This window comes from Buceros rhinoceros, unplaced genomic scaffold (genome assembly GCF_000710305.1).
Source record: "Buceros rhinoceros silvestris isolate BGI_N320 unplaced genomic scaffold, ASM71030v1 scaffold11233, whole genome shotgun sequence".
Lineage (NCBI taxonomy): Eukaryota > Metazoa > Chordata > Aves > Bucerotiformes > Bucerotidae > Buceros > Buceros rhinoceros.
In genome coordinates, this window is record NW_010402002.1 from 71,674 (window position 1) to 91,430 (window position 19,757).

General features: G+C 39.5%; 1 protein-coding gene across 1 annotated transcript in view; it reads right to left on the bottom strand.

The window, feature by feature from the left end:
* Positions 1–19,757, bottom strand: part of CNTNAP5 (contactin associated protein-like 5) — a gene marked incomplete at its 5' end in the record, with an annotated part of 87,681 nt that overhangs the window by 33,363 nt on the left and 34,561 nt on the right. The window contains 5 exons of the mRNA XM_010132500.1: positions 1,488–1,712; positions 3,274–3,513; positions 11,071–11,289; positions 13,379–13,549; positions 13,719–13,846. Of these exons, the coding sequence (XP_010130802.1) occupies positions 1,488–1,712; positions 3,274–3,513; positions 11,071–11,289; positions 13,379–13,549; positions 13,719–13,846 (983 nt within the window). The remainder of the gene's footprint in view (positions 1–1,487; positions 1,713–3,273; positions 3,514–11,070; positions 11,290–13,378; positions 13,550–13,718; positions 13,847–19,757) is intronic.

A 19,757-nucleotide genomic window follows, 5' to 3' on the forward strand; every position in this document is an offset into this window, starting at 1 on the left:
CAAGTGAACGTGGTGTCCTGATCCCAACCTCTTCCTCAAGCACCATTAGAATCTGCTCTTCCACAACTTCACAATTATAGCTGGCTTGATTGTATTTAATCAATAAAAGTCAATCGACTCCTGTTTCTAAGGTCATTTTACACTACTCTGGCAGCAGTAAAGTTGATTTAAACGAATATTACGTTTCATTCACTCTAGGGCTATTTTCGATTGCCTGAGTGGCATCAAGAGACCTGAGGGTAACTGAGAGGCAGATTCCAACATTTGACCTCAGCAAGGGCTAACCTCTGCCACCCTGGAGCTATGCACTGGAATATTCATATATCCAAAAATCATAAACACTTGCCTAGTCATTTGCACATCAGAGATGGAAACCTGGAATTGGGTGGGAGAGGAGAGAGGGTTTCCTCTGTCATCCCATCACCCTGTTGTGACTTCATTTAGGGGAGACGGGTTCAGGCTGATACTGTCCCAGCTGCCCCTCCCAAGGTTCTCGATTCTCATCCCATGTCAGCCCCAATGCTAGCCACATACATATCCTGGAGATAAACTACTGCAAAGCCCATATAGAGAATAAAACTTCACCTCTTTTTTTCCTTATACTTTCATTTGAATGGTACTTGAAAGATCAGCTATTCTGGAATTTGCAAGGCTTGAGAGTGGGTCTGGGTCATTCAGTCAAATGTACATATTCAACCACATAGCATTAACTTTCTATTGTTCTGCCACAGGCTAGTGACTCACCAGGATGCTTACTCATCACTTCCAGTGCTCCAGTGCTTGGTAACTCCTGAATAATTCAAACGTCCCCATTTGTTTTCTGAAAGTACTGCAAGGACTCAGGAGCCAGAGTCTTACTGAGAAGACACTGCTACGCCCCTAAAATCTTTACATGTTTTCCAAAAGTCCCCACACCATGTACCTTTTAATAAGAAATGGATTCACACCTCCTGTTTTGGTCAGTGAACCTAGAAAACTTTGACATTTTCTGGCTTTAAAATTCAGAGGTACTGGCCATATTCCATTGAAACAACGCAGTGAAGAACACTACACATGACAAGACAGAATGCAAAAGATTAAGTGGTAAGACATATTTCTTCACCAAGTGTTCTTGTACATTCATGGTATTTCTCATTCCCTTCTCTTAGAGGCCTAATGGATCTCAGTGTGGAATAAATAGCAAGGTATTGCTAGTGTACGGTCTTGCCAAATGAGAGTCAAAGCACATTTTAAGCACCAACAAAATGATTATTCAAAGACTGAATAGGCAAGTGTAGCACTGAATGCCAAATAAAGGGACATAAACAAGAGTGACGACCATTTGCAGAACTGAATACCATGAAGGTGATAAAGTTGCAGACACAGAAATGAACTGAAAACAGTGCAGAATTCTACATACAGTGCAGAATTCTACATTCTACTATTCTCACAAACAGCTTAACACAGTTACACTGGTCTCCCTTTGGTAGCAAATCAAGAATACTTACCATTCTTGGAGAGAATCACTGCCAAATACTCATGAAAGTAGGTGTTGATGTACAGCAGAAGGCTTGGAGTATGTGCCGTGAGAAAGCTAAATGCAATATTTTCCTTGGTCATGACAGAATCTACATAAATGGCAGAGCTTGAGGAGCTTGCATTTTTTGTGACAGGATAAGGTTCTTGGAAAATATAGGTAACGGAAGTGCCAGCTTCAAGTAATGCAGAAACCTCTGAAAGCATATATAAAACAAAGGAACAATTTCAGCTACTGCGTTTTCAGATCTTCCAGACAGGCACGGACATGAGCCTCAGAAACAGAACATTGCAAAATGCCCCCAACCCAGCTGACACCACCATTCATTAATTTGGATGAGCAGTATGTCCTTCCTTATAGTCTGCTTCTCTGGCACAGAGAAGGATGGTGCATGGAGACAGGACTCTAAATTCAACTATCTTAGTGCTGGAATCAGAGCTCCACAAGATGGAAGAGGCCAAAACGTCTGTCAGCCAAATAAATACTTGTTTTACCATTTTCTGACAGCTGATGTGTAAGGTAATATTCTCTGCCTTCCCCCACAGTAAAGACAATGTATTTGTCTTTTTAAACATAGATGTTATTAAAGCAATGCATTGATGCAAAGACAGCCAAGTAAGGGAAGGTGTCTTTGGTAGCACCAAAAGAAGAGAAATGTCTGCCTGTAAGTGATCAGATCTCATGAACTCATGCTTGTATTTTCAATAAATACAATGTAGTCTGGCCACACACAGATGTGATAACAGCTGTTTGTATCTAATGTGAGGCACAGTAAAGTCAGGATGGAGATAACTTCAGCTACAGACTGCCTGCAAGTACTTTCTCCAATAAAGCAGCTCCACCTCCACAGCAGCATCTCCTAACAGGGCACTAAGTGGTTATTTGATACGCCTCTTGTGGCATCAGTGCCAAATCCTCAGCTCATGTAAGACAGCACAGTCCCATGGGCTGCAGTACAACGAAGCTGATTTACACCGTCAGAAGATGCATCCCACTTTAGTAAACCTGTTGTGTTTGCGAGGTGAGGGGCAGCCATGGAAATTAAACTACTCACATTGCACCTTGCTGTTATTAAGGAGTTTTGCTAGTTCCTGCCTCTCCCAAGGAGCATGCTATCTAAATGGGATGCTCTTTATTTGCCCTGATCTTTTTTCGGGTGTTGGAAACATGCGAGCCACCAGAAAGTTTCAGTGAAGATACATTCACGAGAGATTGAACCATGCAGATCAGTTCTCCCCTGAACGCTTCATGCTTGTTTTTAAAATGTCTTAATGTTTGGATGGGTTGTCACAGGAATGGCAAAAATACATAGACAGACCACCTCTTTTTGTCACACCATTGCTCCAAAACTCTGTAAAGAAAAGCTCTCAAGATTTTTGTTATGGTGAACAAAGCTGGATGAAGCTTAAAACAAGCAAATTGAACATTCAGACAACGGCAGACAACCGTTATGAAAAAATTCAGCACTATTTGTTAATGTCTGGGCCATGTTATGTGCAACTGAACACAGGAAGCATAGCAAGATATAGTTGGTAACGTTAACAGTACAACTAACACCATTTTAACTTCCGAGACCATCACTGAAGTCAACAAAAGGAGGTGTTATAGGCTCCTTAAGATAAACACTCAGTATTGCTGAAGGGACCGCTGATACTAGAACATCTTCTTGAAACATGGAGGAATCCAAGCTAACAGGAGTGAAATTATGCCGTATTTAAAAGACCACTAAGAACCTAGGATCAAAGCTCAATGCCTACCTTCCTTGCAGAAAGGTCCTTCATAGGCTGAGTTGGTACAATCACAGGAGTAACCGTTGTACTTCTCCACACATTTTCCTCCATTATGGCACAGGTTACCATAACTGCTGCAATGTCCTGGACATCCAGGTTTAACACCAGGTGTCACCTTAGCTCTCTCTTCAAGGTCAAGTTTCTGTCCATTTAAATGCAGAGATCGAATGCATCCCAAAAAGCCCTTTTGTCTTGAAGCTGTTCCCCCTGAAAAAGAGATGAAAAAATTACACCCATTCATTGGTGAATCTGCACAGTAATCAAAGCCCAGAATTCCAATCCAGACGTACAAATATGAATCCATGAATTCTAAAAAATATTATCTAATATATATCAGTGCATACAGTGACAAAAGACGACAGATGGACAGCCCTGGAAACTAAAAGTCTCTATTTATCTTTATGAAAGGACTAAAAGGCTGTATGTGACACTTTCTTGTTGCCATTCTTCTCTTTCCTGCCTTATCTACCATACTGTCTGACATTTAAACTGCAAATTCATTTGGGGAAAAGATTAGCTTCTTTATCATATGTCTGCATATCACCTAATGCATGAGAAACCCAAACCTAAAATACTGTGGGTTGTTTTTTTTTTTCTATTTGTTGCCATAGTACAGAGTATAAATAAAACCTTAATCCCAAGAGCAGGTGAGTTACACATGCTGATGAGTCCAGATAGCAGGATGAATCATGTTCAGCACCAGACCTGCTGGCCGAAGGGAAATGACTTGACTCAGAATTTATGCATGACTGCCCCACTTGATGTTGCATGCGAATGGTTTTTGTAGGCAAGTAGCATGAGTTCAGGCCACAGCTATGTTCTTTATTACAATTGTTAAACATAATTGCATTTCTTCTTGAAGACGAGAGCTACATGGGTCTATGCAAGAGGGCAGTTCAGTCTCTAGAAGCTAACTCACTTCCTATCTGCCCAATGAAATTGCTGACAGTGCTACAACCAAGTCACCTTTCCCATAAGAGGTGGTCTCTGAGAATGACGAGGATGATTGTTAGAGAACTTAGTGAAAGTACCACTGTTTTTCTTATTGTAGGCTTTGTCTGGCAGTTGCCAAAGTTTTGCTTTTGAAGATACCATTGTTTTGATTGCTGCTAAGAAATCTAATTCCAGAGTTATCAGCATTTGTAGGCTCTGAAACATTAGCTTTATTGGTGATTCTCCAAAGTAGTGTGAAAAAGGTTATCTTTCCAAGGTATTCATGTGTAGAAGTTGGTTCTATAGTGTAGTGCATTAGATAAGAAATTACATCTTTTGGTAAATCCTTGCAGAAGAGCATCTGGCTTTTCATAATTTTTTTTTTAATTAAAGCAAGACTTCTGCCAACTAAGCAAATGAAGCAATGGTCTGAAAAGAAATCTCACCAAAATCCTGTTGTTCTGCTAAATCATTCTAGCATATTTTTCTTTCTGGTGCGCACCTAGCAGAAATACTGGATTTTAATTGGAATAATTGAACTACAGAGAGTATGTGAGAGACAGGCTTATTTCATGGTTTATTTTATGATGCCTTTCTCAGAGAAACAAATATTTTCAAATTCTTCATTAGCCAGCTATTCTGTTCAGGTGAGCAAATGTTAGCTCACTTATTTTAAAAGCCCTCTGAGCACAATAATGCAGCATTCTGCATTTGCTTCACTGTGCACACACAATCCCTTCCCTTGGAGATTTCACTCCAAAACCAATCACACCATACAGAACTTTCAGTAATGTCCAAATAAGTAGAAATGTGATTTTTCCCTTTAAGATTACTGGTTACACTGGATTCTTTTGCATGGGAGGTAATCACAAACATTACAAGGATAAATTACAAATGATTGCTAACTATTTCACAGATGTCATGGTTATTGCACTACCCGTATTCTCACTGTCCTCCAAAGCACTTTGGAAAGCCATCTAAAGTAAGTTTCTCACTTCTCTCCTGTTTTAATGTCTAGAGACAATAGAGCTTAACAGAGACCATCTATATGATCCTAGATCTATACATTATTGATTAAGCAAATCTGTTTATTATTTAGGCAGTTTCCTTCAATTGACTAGACTTAATCTTCAAATACACTCTTGAGAAGCAGAGAAAAAAAATGAAACTAAACAAAGCACTTCCCCAAATTAGGCTCTGCAGATTCTTCCTTCTCTAACAGGTCTGTTGGACTTGACAATTTCATGGATGCAACTTAAACATTTTGTTCAGGAAAACAGACTTTAGGGTAAGTCTCAGGACCACAAACACCAAGGTTAAAAGTGTTCTTTGCTGAGCGGAGGTGACAGTCAAATGAGCCATGATGTTTTCCACAAGGTATTTATGAAGCTGAATGTTACTGAGAAGCCTTGAGGCAAGGAAGAGAGAATCTGAGAGGAGGGGGCAAAAAGTAAACACAACTGAGCATTCATAGTGCAGCTTGGTGACACAACCAGCTAAATAATTAAAATTCCATCACTGCATTGAGGATTTGATTTAAAAAACAAAAGACTTTTTGTTGGTAAGAACTGGATTAGAGAGGCTGAAGTGGCATGAATAAGTGAGTGTTAGGAGCATTCTTGCTTTATGTAACTGATACAGAGAAAAGAAAAGGGCATTGCAGTATAAGAATCATAATAATTATTACTCAGGAGTAGGAGAACTTAATGATATTTCTCAGAAGACATCCAAGTCACACTTGTTAGTTTCAAACTAGAAGTTGTGCGAAGCAGTCCAGGATACACAAGTTGAGTAATTCCCCCTCCTGGCCTCCAAAATATCCTTATGAGACTACAGATTCCTTTAATACCAACAGCAAACAGAGTATGTCCCTTCTTTTTCTCTGCTTCCTTTGTCTCCCAAGAAAGTTCCTCAGACTTTGACTCTCTCTGGGGTATGTTGCATTTCTACAACAGACAGAGGAGGTTCCTCACTCCCTTGCTCCTGAGACAAAACCAGAAGCCTAAGCACTTAACTTTGCTAGTCTCCTTAACGTACCAAATGAATAGCACAAAACCTCTTGATCAAAGCTTTATGCACTAACTTAACTTTTAGGATTTTGCTTCTCTGATGTTAACTAGTCTGAGTGCAATTCCTGTTTTCAAAGAAAGGATTGTCTTTCCCCTTCCAATACTGGAGCATTTTGGTCATGCCTTCTCCACTAGGTAAGACAGAGTTTTATCTCAGTCTACGCCATGAGAGGAGATAATTACACACCTCTTCTAGGACCCCAGGGATATACCAAGAGAGAGCTGCAGCATCCAAAACCCGAAAAGAATGTTTTTTGCTGTCCCTTTAGAGCAAGTAACGTGCCAACTGACCTGTTGCTGGGCAGTTTGGTGCAGCTAGTATTAGCTACCCTGTACATTTGTTTGGGGTTTGCTCCTTCTACTGTTTTTTTTTTAATTAACAGGTGCAAGAATATCCATGCTGTGATTGAGGATTGTAAAGCAGCTTAGAGCAGTTAGATACCCAAGATCCACTAAAATAAACTGAGAAACGGTTTTCTAACTCTTCTAGGCTGCTTTAAAATCCAGGCTTGTTTGATTTTGAATGTACTGGCAATGAAGAGTCATTTCTCCCTTCCACTTTGCACACACAGAAAGCCATCTCAGAAGCCTGCCACATACTCCATGTGTGCCAGCGTCAGCCTTAAGCAGATTTTCTGTCATCATTGTAAGTTATTGCAACAAGCGTAGCTGGAGAAAAACTCTTTCTGGTACTACATAGATAAATACATAAGTGCCCTGTGAGTCAATTACGGATCTAACACAACAGCTATCATACAAATACTACTTAATCTAGACTTTTGTCTCTTACTGACTATGCAGAACTGTTTCTCCATAACAGAGAGAAACCATAATTGGATACAGTCAGATATTTATATAAAGTGATGGAATAAAACAAGAATTGCAAAATTGAATCCTGTCACATTGTGTTGCTATGGATGAGGAGACAAAGGGAGAGGAATTAGATTTGAATACATTTGAGATACTCAATAGAAATTCAGTTTAAAAATTTTAAGCACACCATGGTTACACCTAAGTACATAGAACAAGTTGAAAATTGATTTTTACCCTAGTGATTACCCAGACAGGTTTAAGTCCAAGAACACCACTACTCAAAATTAGCACAGGGACAGCGTAACTCATGGTGAGACTCCGAGGTTCTGCTATAGTCTCTGAACATCTGGATTTCTCTGCTGGAATAAGCAACCATAACATCCAAACACTGAACTCACTGTCATTATGTATCGGTTAGTATCCCTCTGTGACAACTCAAGTTCACATTTTTCACAGGTTTCAGGACACAGCTTTTCTTTAGCTCACAATCAGTGTTTTCTCCATCTAGAGAGAGTAGACAGTTGTTGAGATCTGGGATTTTTTGTTTAGCCTCTTATTTGCTTACACATGTGGTATATTTTTATTTCTTAATCCAGTCTTTAAGTCCTTGCCCAAATTTAAGAGAGAGAATATTATGTTCTCCCATATTTCAAGATAACTCGTATCAGGGTAAATAGGAAAGAAACAGCATCAAGGTCTCTACTCAGGAAGACCAAAGTGTGAAGTCATCCCTTACTGGACATAAAAGAAGCTACACACGTGAAAGAGAAATCCTTCTCTGTGCTTAGTCATTGGAAAATCTTCAGTAAAAGCCTAAATCTCCCAAAATACCTCAGTCAGTGAATCTAAAGATAAACTTCAAGGAAAGTCAGACCTTCTTAACTTCCATCCTGATGAAGTATTTAAAGGTTAACTTCCTCACAATGTTTTGGTATCACTGGATCAGAAATGAATGAAACACAGCTCCACAGCTGCCTACAACTGACTGTTTTGCTAACATCGCTGGAGAAAGCTTCTGTTCAACTTACTTTACTAGAAATGATACAAAATAAAGTGTCTGTTTGATAGGGGAACTTAAAAAAAACCAACCCCTAACTAACATAAAAACCCAAGAGATGTATTTTTCCATTACATACAGTCCCAAATATATCTGGGGTATGGGTTAAGAAGGAAAAATCTGGCCAAAGCAGAAGTAAATAACACATTCATAAAACAGACAGAAACAGCTGACAAGGAATTAATTTAAAATTATGTTATATGCCAACTGCCCCTGTAGTCATATTTTACAAATGTCCAAATTTCTTTTGTATGTGTGATCTCCCTCTCACATATACTGCATATAGGCTGATGCCTCTGAAGCAACAGGAAAATAATCTCAATTTGAAAGCTACAGTGGAACTCCATTATAGTGGATCATCATCATAATGCTACATGATACTAATACAGTTTCTTCATCCCAAAGGATCAATAAATCCTTCCAGAAGATAAATAAACTAAATTAAATTTTGACATTGAGACTTATTTATGAGATTAACTAAATATTTGAATTGATTCTGGAGGAGAATCAAGAAAAAAAAGTTTATATCTTAATGACTAGTTACCTCCAGCATGAAAACAATTTTCCATGTTCAAATGGAATGAAATAGGGAGATACAATCAAAAAATATTTGCAACATTTAAAAAAAAAAACAAATCACATAAGTTATATGGATTATTAATTAAGAAAGTACATACTAATTGTGGAAACCCCTCAATTACTGTCAGTGTGCAGAATGCTACCAAAACAAGTATGTCATGGATTCTAGGGGGCACAGGGAATAATATGCGTTGTTGCTTCTTTCCTTTTTACAATGTTGTTTATGCATTTATTTTTCAGATGGGATAAAATTCACATGGTTGAAGTATTAAATCAGTTGCTTCCTATTACAGAATGGAATGAGACTTTCAGTAGAGACGAATTATGCCACATCTGTGTATTGTTGGACTTCTGCCACCTTTCCCTCAAGCACCCAGGGACAAATAGTGTCAGAATCAGGAGCCTGGCCATGTTTCCATGTCTTCTGACTGTTCTTAGGAATACTCGAGAAATCCAGATAGTTTTGGCCTTCAATACGGTAAAGTTAAGTACTGAAAAAGCACTCCTAAAAACATGAGGATTTCTGTCCCTTTTGTTCAGGGCTCAGTAAGTGTGAATGAGCAACTGAATGTAATCTATTTACTGCACAGTGAGAACTTTTCACCTCTTGTCTGAGATAAAGAAACTATGTCCTAGAGTTTACTGTAAATATTAAATGCAATCTGAGAAAAATATAGGTTGGAAGTCACTGCTGCTGATCCACTTGTCCAACCTGTTTCTCAGCACAGGGCGATATTCAGATGAGGTACAGATTTACTTCACCAAAACCAACAGGACCTTTTTCTGCACTACTGCTACCCATCTACTCAAGCTCCAGTTTGGACAATCCGTAATGCTATTCTGTCTCAGATGCAGGGCTTTCTATTCATCGTTTCTGACAAGGGTTCCTGTTGGTGCGTTTCTCTGTTGAGATCCTTAACTACCATGGATTTCCATGATGCAACTCATCTGCTACATCATTTTCAAATCATGACAAAGTTCATTCAGGTTACCTCCTCTGAGGCAGAGGAGCAAGCTTATAGACAGACACAGCTTTTCAGATGCGAGATGGTAAGCAGTTGATATATATGACATATCTGATAGATGACTTATGATAAATTCTTCATTTTTACTCCTTTAAATAAGATGCAACCAAAAATTTGCCAAAGTCTATCTAGTCATCAAAGTTTCTTAAGTTTTCTAACTGGAAATGGTACCTTGACTAGATTTTTCTGATGGTGTCTAGCAGCACAACGCTACTGTCTTCAGGCCTGGCCTCCTCCTATAGAACTTGTTCTTAGGATCATCTTAGCATTTGAAAAACAAACGATTAGCGGCATTAGACAAACTAATCGTTTGTCTCCCTTCGTGCAAGTCTCCCTTCTGTGAGTTCTTCTGTCAACTGTCCTCTGGTTGAGTCTATCAGAGATCATTTTAGGTATGAATCAACAGCTATGTGGGAAGGACTCCTGGCCATTGATGCCGCTATACGTATTTATTAACAGATTTATTCTTTATGTTCAGGGCCCAGTAATTACTGCACACATACACTATAAAAAGATGAAATGAATACACCCAAATCTTAAATTGAAGGGTGTGGATACATGGGTAAACTTTATTAAAATGAATTGACAGATTGAGGTTTGTTATAGAATCTCAGTAAAGTAGGAGAATCCATTTTAAGGAAAGAATCAGGAGTTACCCGAGTGGCCCTGAAGAAGCAGCAGGTTACAACCCACCCCATCACTAAGCGGATAACTCGGAAAGACAATATTTGAACACAGAAAAGGTAGAAGTCCCTTTGTAATCCCTGATTATATTATCAAATATAAGATAGTTGCCATCTAGTTTTCATTTACAAGGGAGATGGAGAAACAAACTATATGCAAACAGATTTTTTCTTTTTTTTTTTTTTTCCGTTGAAAGATCACATTCAGTTAAAATAACTGTATTTGCTCTGTTGATGTTCATAGTTCTCTCACACATGCACTTTACAGCCAAATAAGGGTTTTGGGAGGCATGCTTAAAGGAACAGACCATACTGTCATCAGGCTTTACCCCAGAAACTTACATGACTAATTAGTATCTTCTACTTGCATCTGAAAAGAGAGATCGCAAATTCCTACAGCAAATTAAACAGCCAGTACTGTTCAAGAAGAAACATTATGAATTTTTTGACAATAAAATAAGTTTCACACAATCTTGGGCTTACTTTTGTTGCTTGTGCATGAGTAGAAGTAGAAAATACAAGCTCAGTGGTGAAACAATAGCATTCTTAAGGTATGGATGTAGAAGTATTGCACATATCTACAGAAACCTTTAAATGGTCCCTACCTACAAATAGTTGGCTGTTGAGCTGCAAGCGGAAGTGCCCCTCAGCAGGTGCCTCCAGGACCTTCCTGGGGAGGCTGTCCACCTGGAGAGAGGTTTGCTTGAGGTTCCTCTCCGCTCGGACATAGTGCCACTGGTTGTCATTCAGGGGTGTGGGAGACTGCACAGTGGCTTCAGTGGGGCCATTCCCGACATCTATGGAGAAGGTGATCTCTTTGGGGGCTGGAATAGATTAACAGTTGTAAAGAGGAAGTGAAGATCTGAATGAAATTGTGGTTTTGACATCAAGAAATCTTCTATAATACAGGGTCCATTAACTTTTATATCAGCAAATAGTACAACATCATTTACCTCCCACCTCCTAAACAGAAGCTTATACATAAATCTAAGCCTGCAGTCTCACTGTTTGATCTCTGCTGTGATTATGCTTGGCTGTGGGTACCCATCTTTCTTTGCTATAACAGTTACAGTGTTCTAGAAATAGCAGTTCTCTTTTTGCAGTAAAAGTGCCAAATTCCGTACAAAAGTCACACGATGGTAGCAAAAGATTTTGGACAAATAACACTAAGGTGAAAGAAAGGATGGAGGAGTCCTTTCTGACTAAATCTTTCAAAACGCATATACTTAACAATTAAAGAACCTGGCTGCACACGGTATGAGGGAATCCTACAAGCATTTGTTTGTCTGAATAAGCCTGACTCAAGAAGCAAGGAAAAACAGTTAATCAAAACCAGTTCATTGGTGATCCTAAACTAAAGAGGCACATGTAACACATGTCCAGAGATAGTAAGCTCCTAGAAACAGGGTGATAATTGAAAAACAACATAGTCATATAAAATAGTCCATCTTGCTCTGCTGGAAGCTTGAAAGGGGCCAGAACTTTTTAACATTCTTGCTACTGATTATTTTTCCTCTTCCTAAAAATGCTAAATACACCAGAAAGACCACAAACCAGTTCCACAGACCACACAACCAGAAGGTTGTGGATTGAAAATTCATAAAAAACGCTGTTATTACAAGCCCAGCAAATTGGATAGATCTGAGGTTGGAAGTTGCTTTTTAGATAGTTAAGATAGGAAACTCTCCACAGGGACAGGCAAAGATCTATTCTGAGCCTCTACATCTGCTAAAAGGCCATTTCCCTTTGAAGCAGCTGGACTATGGAGCTTCCTTGATACAAGGCCTTTAGGCTGCAAATTCCATCTGGCAGCAAGAAACTCCTAATGAGAAGCCAAAGTGTAAAAGACAAGACCATCCTCAAACCTTTAAATAACTAATTTCTCTAGGAGTACAGATTCAACACACATACAAAAGCTTTCACTAAACAATCCTCTTAGTATATCACAGTATTTGTACATTTGATACCAAAATGCCATGTTTACTTCTATATCCCCAAGAATGAATTGCAGTACACTGAAGTACCACCAAATTGGACTTTGATGTGCAATTAACAGTAAATCATACCTCATTACCTTGTGATAATGCAGCATGACATTTACCATTGGTTTAATGAATCAAAGGGCCTTGGGGCCCTGTTTTATTAAATTTTAAGTTTGGGTTATTGCAAGCATATTATAGAATGTGTAGCAGTCAGTTTGTTTTTCCTAAGCTTGACAGATCTTGGAATACAGAAGTCATATTTCATGTCAAAGCCACGGTACTCTTTTGTCACTAATAAATATTTGAAGTCATCTGAATAGAAGGGAGGCAAAACCTCACTAATTAAGTTCCCTGCGACTCTCCTTTATATACTGAGTAGCAGTTATACTGCAGTCACTTTCTAGATTTTGAAGTATTTAAGGCCCATTACAAATTTGACTGACTTATCTCGCATTAGCATCCAGTCCTTGATAGACTCTCACCCCATAGCTGTACCATAAACACTGAGTTCCTCTGAAACACTAGGTCTGCACCAGAGTGGGTACGTCGCTGATACAGAAATAAAAGTAACCATCAGAGTGGCTGCATCAAATTTTTAATCGTTCAACTAAAATTACAGTCTACAGGTACATCTAACCAGTAGCTTTTTTTCTCTAAAGAGAAGAAATATAATATCAGTGTTGAAAAATTAAATTCAGCCACCTGTTTAAGAAAAACCTAGCTACAACAAGATTAAGCGTAATGACCAAGGCTATATAGGAAAGCTCTGACGTGAGAGGTAGATAATTCTAGATTAATGCTTATTTACGTTTCCATCTTATCCCCTTCAGGCACTTCCGACCACCTTCAGACAAGAAAATATGTCCTTCCCACTTCCCTGCACATGTTACATTGGGCAAACACACCAAGATTTCCCACCGGTGAAACTTACAGCTTATTTCAACTCGTATGAAGTCCTTAATCCCAAGGTTTTCCAAGAACACCCCGGAGACGGCGGTGGTTTTAAAGAAGAAGGAGATGTCTGCGCTGACCTCCGCATGAAAGGTGGGGAAGTGCAGGTAGGAAGCCTCCGTGTGGAAGGAAGCAGCATTCCAGAACTGCCCTGCAAACACAACCCCCTTCTCTATAGTTAATTGGCACACGACAGCAGCTGCGAGCTGGATGTGGAAAGCCACCTTTCATCAGATAAACACATTTTTAAAAAAAGACAAAACCAAAACCAAAGAGGGAACATTCTGTACCTATGGAAATTGAGAAGAGCTAGTACTCACTGTCTCCATAGCAACGTAAAGGGCCGATTTTCCAAGCAGCCTCAGAGTTTGATCTGTTTGTGTCAGTGATCACTATCTGAGTTACAGGTAAATGGTCTTTGAAAGCAAGGAGGCCGGTATCATTTGTCCTGGATTATAATAAACAAACAAAAAGAGACAGATTAACCACAGACAAAATCCCAGCATTCCTTATGCAAGGCAATATTTGCCAGATGCTTACTTAAAGATGAAAGGTCTTTTGCAGAACTACCCAGAAGAATTGTGACCAGTACACACTGGTTAAGATACACAGATACTCATGTATGCTGTACACTTGTACATCATTCTGGCTGCTGAAGACGCTCTATCTGGATACATGATGCTGTCTGGTATGGACTGTGTGTTTCAGCTGCGCAGAATGAAGCCACCATCCTGCCCAGTGGGCATTAACGTAAACTGGGCTCCACTGGGTTTCCTCAGAAGGACCAGTTTGATGTGGATCAGGTACCAGCCCGAGCTCGCACATCTGTTAAGCTAGCTGGAGACAGGTAACAGCACCTCTGCTGGCTTTATGCTTTATCTGTGCAGGCAGAGGAAGGACATGCGGTCCCTGATGCAGCATGCTGTTAGCACAGCTAGCAGCCAGACAATACCTGACCCAGCTTCAAGACGGCTGCTACACAACTGACTCAGCACACTGTGCAGACACTTGAATTGGCAAAGTGAGTGCGGACTAAGCCCTTTGCATTACGTGTCTCTGGAAATTTTGGTTCAGCAATGGAATTACTGAAGGCTGGTTCACTGCATCTTTAACCACAGTCTCATGTTTGTACCAGCTGGGCTTATTCTTCAGCTGCGATTACACACAGCTGCTAGAAAGGAAGAGAAAGGAGAGATTCCTAAAGGATCATTTCTCTGTTTTTACTCCAAGTATGCTGGTCAAATTGTTGTTCTCAAAAGGTAGCGCTGTGTTTCACGGCAGCCCTCTGGTCCCTAAGGTGACTCAGTGGCTTTGACTCCGGCAGTGTGTATGGATGTGCATTCATCCCACCGCACTTCATGAACCAAACAGAATCTTTGCGGCATCCAACCCTGACCGTACCAGAGCTGAACTGCCCTCTCACGGTATTTCTCTATCGATTGATTAAATAGAGGTGAGTGCTACCGTATCTTATCTCCACAGTGATTTTTATTTCTCCTAGCTCTTTCTCTCAGGGTTGAGTTCTGCTGTGCATCTAGGGACATAAGCCTGGCAGCACATCCTTCATGGAGACGAATCTTAATATTTTTGAGGAAAAAGATACCCACCTCTACATGGCCCAGCAATCTGCATGCAGGGTCTGGACTCAACTGCCTGCTCAGAGGTGAAAGACTACATGCTGCACATGGGGATGGCAACAATGACCGGGATCCAAAATGCCAATAATCCCAAATTTACACTCACTGCTCTTTCAAGCAGGTACGACACAAAGATTCAGGAAACGGGTACCACTTCTTGAACTATACCACTGTCAAGGAGTCTGATAGCCCAGGCAGGATCCCAGACTACCTACACACTGCTTGTAACGCCACCTTCCGCAAATGTACTTCTCATTATAGTTCCAGCTGTGGGAAGGGACACAGGACTTCAGCAAAGAAATAATAATCAGGATGAACACTGCAGCTGACAGACACATCCTCTGATGTTTGCTTCGCTAAGTGCTCTACTCTGATAATGTTAGAAAAAATAGAAGGGATAGTATGATGTTTTTGATAAAAGCTGCATACATTGAATTTATTTTTCTTTGCTTCTAATTGCTTGCAGCACAGCTAATTCTCTCAAAATTCCAATGGGAAAAGAAGACATAGCTTCTCCGACCCTAACATTTTTTTCTTGCTTTGGTGGGTATCTGACATATAGATAATAAAGTGCAGCAAGATGAAATTCGCAGGCACAAGGCAGAGTGATGCCTTCAACATAGACTCAGAAGGAAAAACACCATGTATGAATCAAAGTCCCCAAACCTCTTCATGGAGGTCTCTCAGCAGCATACTCTTGTAGCGTATTGTATCAATCTTTGAAAGTTAGTGTAAATGCTCTCAACAGATTATGAAACAGTTGTAAAAAATGCCGCAGTGTTTGAGTATTTCTTAAGAACAGAATTAAATTGTTTCAGTGGGTGGGAGGAAGAAGAGTAGGCAGAATGAATGAATGGCAGGCAGAAAGATGCTCAGAAAAAGGACATAAAATATGCAATACACACATGAATAACTAAACTGGCATTTACTTTTTAAAAAATAAAAATTAAAAAATCATAAAATATTTAGGCAGATTTCCTGCAAATTTATATTCGTTCAGAAAAATAGTTGAGTCTTTTGACTAGCTATGATCAACATTAAAATAAAAATTCAGTATCTTTCTACAGCTACCACTGAAGATATCTACCAAAAAAATTGAAATGGTGACATTTTAAAGATATCTATTCCGCATCTCTGAAAACTGCACTGCTTATTAGATATTCTGTTATATTTCATGAAGTCCTTTTATATAGAATTTTATGACTGAGTTTTTACTAGTTATATGCCAGTATCACAGGAAACTTTAGTAGCATAGCTCAAATGTGAGAAAGAAAAATACTCTAGAACTAATAAAAATCTTCACTTTTATGTTAATGCCCTGAAAACTCAATCAAGTTTCTCTTGAAGCTCAAACAGCACATTTTATATATTTTATTCTCACACATGGAAAAAAAGACTTGTGTAAGGATACATGTTCTCATACAAGCAGACACTGAAATGAAACCTATCAGAAACACAATCTGCCCTTCAGACAATGTGTTAATGACAGGAACCACATATCTGTCATTGCAGCTTATTATTATTATTTCATGGTGAGAAATCAAGTCTTTGGTGAAATGTCAATACCTGAGTTATTTCAGCTAAGAAAAGCAGAAAAGAGATTTGCAGACACGATGCAGGCCCTCATGGGAGCTAAAGTTTGAGTGAGTTAAATTCCTGGTATTCTTTAAGGTGAACTTATTTCAAACTCCCTTTCTTACAAAGCTTCACAGCTCCTCTTCTCTTTACGTGGTACACCATGACAGCCACTCAAATATAGTGTATTATGCCTCAGAGAGGAACAAGAGAGCTTCGTGTACCTGTACAACAATTTCCTGGAGGCGCAGCTGTGGCACTACAAATATTCTAGGGTTTGGACAAAACATTTGGAATTTTGCCTGAAGGGAGCTTGGGGATCACTTCTAATGTACTAGAGTTTTCAAATAAAAAGTGCTATTTCCTGATAGAAAGCATCTGTGCTATGATGTGCACATATATGATATTGTCTTTTAAAGAAAAATAAAGCCTTGTTAGATTCACTATTACTGTGTGTGTTCCCAGAGCTAGTTTTTACTTGTATATATTTTAATTTAGCACTTCACATATGCTTAAGACAAGCTATTTTCCACAGCTGCTTCTCCGCTCAGCCAAAATCTCTACTTCACTTCTCTTGGCAAGTTTCACATAGCGCTCTGACCGCTTCCACCAAGCATGTCTTTTGGACCATGCTATGCCCCACTTATCAGGATTGAGAACTATAGGGGAGTCCTGCCTGCAGGAGGGTCCTGGGGGGTGATGCTCCATGGCCAGAAATGTTAAGTCCTGCTTTTACAAAAATAAAAGCAAGTTTTATCCCTTTCCTGAAAGGAGTCTTGTACATGAAAAAATGGTACAAATAAACTGATAACTTTGTAAGTAATCTTCTGCTTACCTGACTTGGCATTCAATGTGGCACAAATTCAGATGAAAATTTGAATGATTTTCAGAGGGTGGGAAGCACCTCAACAAACAAATGTTTCTCTGAGCTCTTTGCATAAAGAGTAGTATCAGTTTGTACTTTCCACAAGCAAAACCAAAACAAATCCAATTATGCCCTTTAAATTAAATCACCAAAATATTTTTACTTATGGGTATTACATACAGTTGGATGTCATCTACTTATCTGTGTCTGAAGATTATTGTCTTTATCTACCCCAAAGACATCCTCAATAAGCTATGAGGCATATTTACACATGAAACAAATGCTCTGTGTAGGGGGGGAGGAGGGGGCAAAGAAAAAAAAGAAGAAAAAAACTTGCTGCAAGAGCAGCAATGACAAAGGTGATAGTGAAGCAATCGTATACTTCAAGATGTAGTGCAGGTAGTCTTCCATGTGAATGACAAGTAACTATTTTGTTGGTAACATTATGAGACTATTTTTCTTCTTTCAGGCTACTAATAAAATCATGCTAAAAAAATCCCACCTCACTCCATGGTGTCCTAACAGTGTAAGCCATCATATACTGGTAACCTCTAGGTAGCTGTTTCAGTATTTTTTCTAACAGATGGTAGAGCAATGGTGCCATTAAATATAATTTCTTCTCATATTATCTGCTATTGGCATGTTTTCTTATTTTACATTAATGAAAACTCTGGTAGAGTCTGAGCCTCAGTAGCTCAGATATTCAGTGCAAATTTTCATGAACAGTCCTTTTGGGGAAAAAGAATACTGTTATCAGCAGTTGTCATTGATCTGCATGAGGAACGGGCCAGTGAAACCGGCTTCCATCAGAAAAAGTTTTGAGTCCTGTGCAGGACATATAATTAATAATCTAAAGGAATACATTTTAATTGCTATCTTATTCACCAGCTGCATCCAAAATGCTTTAGCGAGTACAATTATGTTGAGTCATGATAAGGAAGAAAAACAACAGCTGAAAGGGACATACCTAATAGTAGAAAACAAGATGCAGTGGTTATATTTTGCTGAATTAGAGAAGGGATGCAGAGAAAGAGTTTGGTAATGATAGTAATGAACTGATTCCTGACGCCTCAGGGGCCTGATGCAGTCAGCACTCTGCAGGCAGCTTTTCCACTTTGTTGACAAATGCAGTCCTGAAGGCAGATATCCGAGACAGCTCTATACAGGCCAGGTCATCTCTGGAAGGGTTTATGTATGAGCTCACAGGCTCTGTGGAGTTGCCTGTACTGCTTCTGGGGGAATGGATTCAGTATAGGATAGTGGCTGAGCAAACAAAACCTGTCAACTCTGGGCTTGTCAGCAGCTGGGTTTCTCTACCCTGCTCTTCTCAACCCTCCGGTTTTACCATCCTGGCTCTGGGACAGCTTTACACAAATACAGCTCATCCAAAGCTTCATTCACTTCCATGTGGCTTTGCTCTGGGAGCCAAAAAGGGTGTGACAATAGTAATATCCTCCCTCCCTCGGTCCCCTTCCCCCTCCCCTCTTTCACATCCTGTGGTTTCCTTGTGGCTCGCAGTACCCCAAAGGTATGGTAAAGAGGTGAATCTGGGTTACTTTGGAAACGCGAAGACTCAAAGGCTTAGTTCCCCATTAAAGAAAGCTGTTCTAGAAGATAAAAGGAAAGGATACTCCTACAATTTGAATATTAAACTGGAGAATAGAAATAAGAGATGGCAAATCAATTACTGGTTGTAAACAACAATTTCCATCACGCACTGCTGAGATGTCTGAGCTTTCTGTACAAAATGACTTCCAGAGATACCACTCTTTCTGTACAAAATAAAAACCCATAGAGTTCTCCAAATTTGCAAGGTTTCCAGGTGAAAGCAGTCGGTAAGAAATAGGTTTGATTTGATGAACGTTTTCAATCAAGGTTTTGCATTTGAAGTGGAAAATGGATTCCAGAGAGATCAAAGGAGCAAACGAACTTCAGGACAGTCATGCACCAACATGGCATGAAAGAGGTTAATGAAAGGTTTGGCGAGCAGCAAGACGTTCATTGCGAAGGCAAGAGAATTTTGCTTGAGATGAAAGACAACCTGGAAGAGGTATGATTTAAGCATCCAAAGGATCTCTAGAATGGACCTAAGATAACCCTGTCTGCATTTCAGAAATGCTTTATTCTTTGTATCAGTTTTAACACCTTTCCCTAACAATGCTTGCATCAGGAATGCATGCTTTGTTTGAAACGGTGCGGAAATTGTCCAGAGACAAAACTGTCTTATCAAATACATATCTTGTCCCAACTGTCAACTATTATCAGTGTTGGGGAAGGGAAAG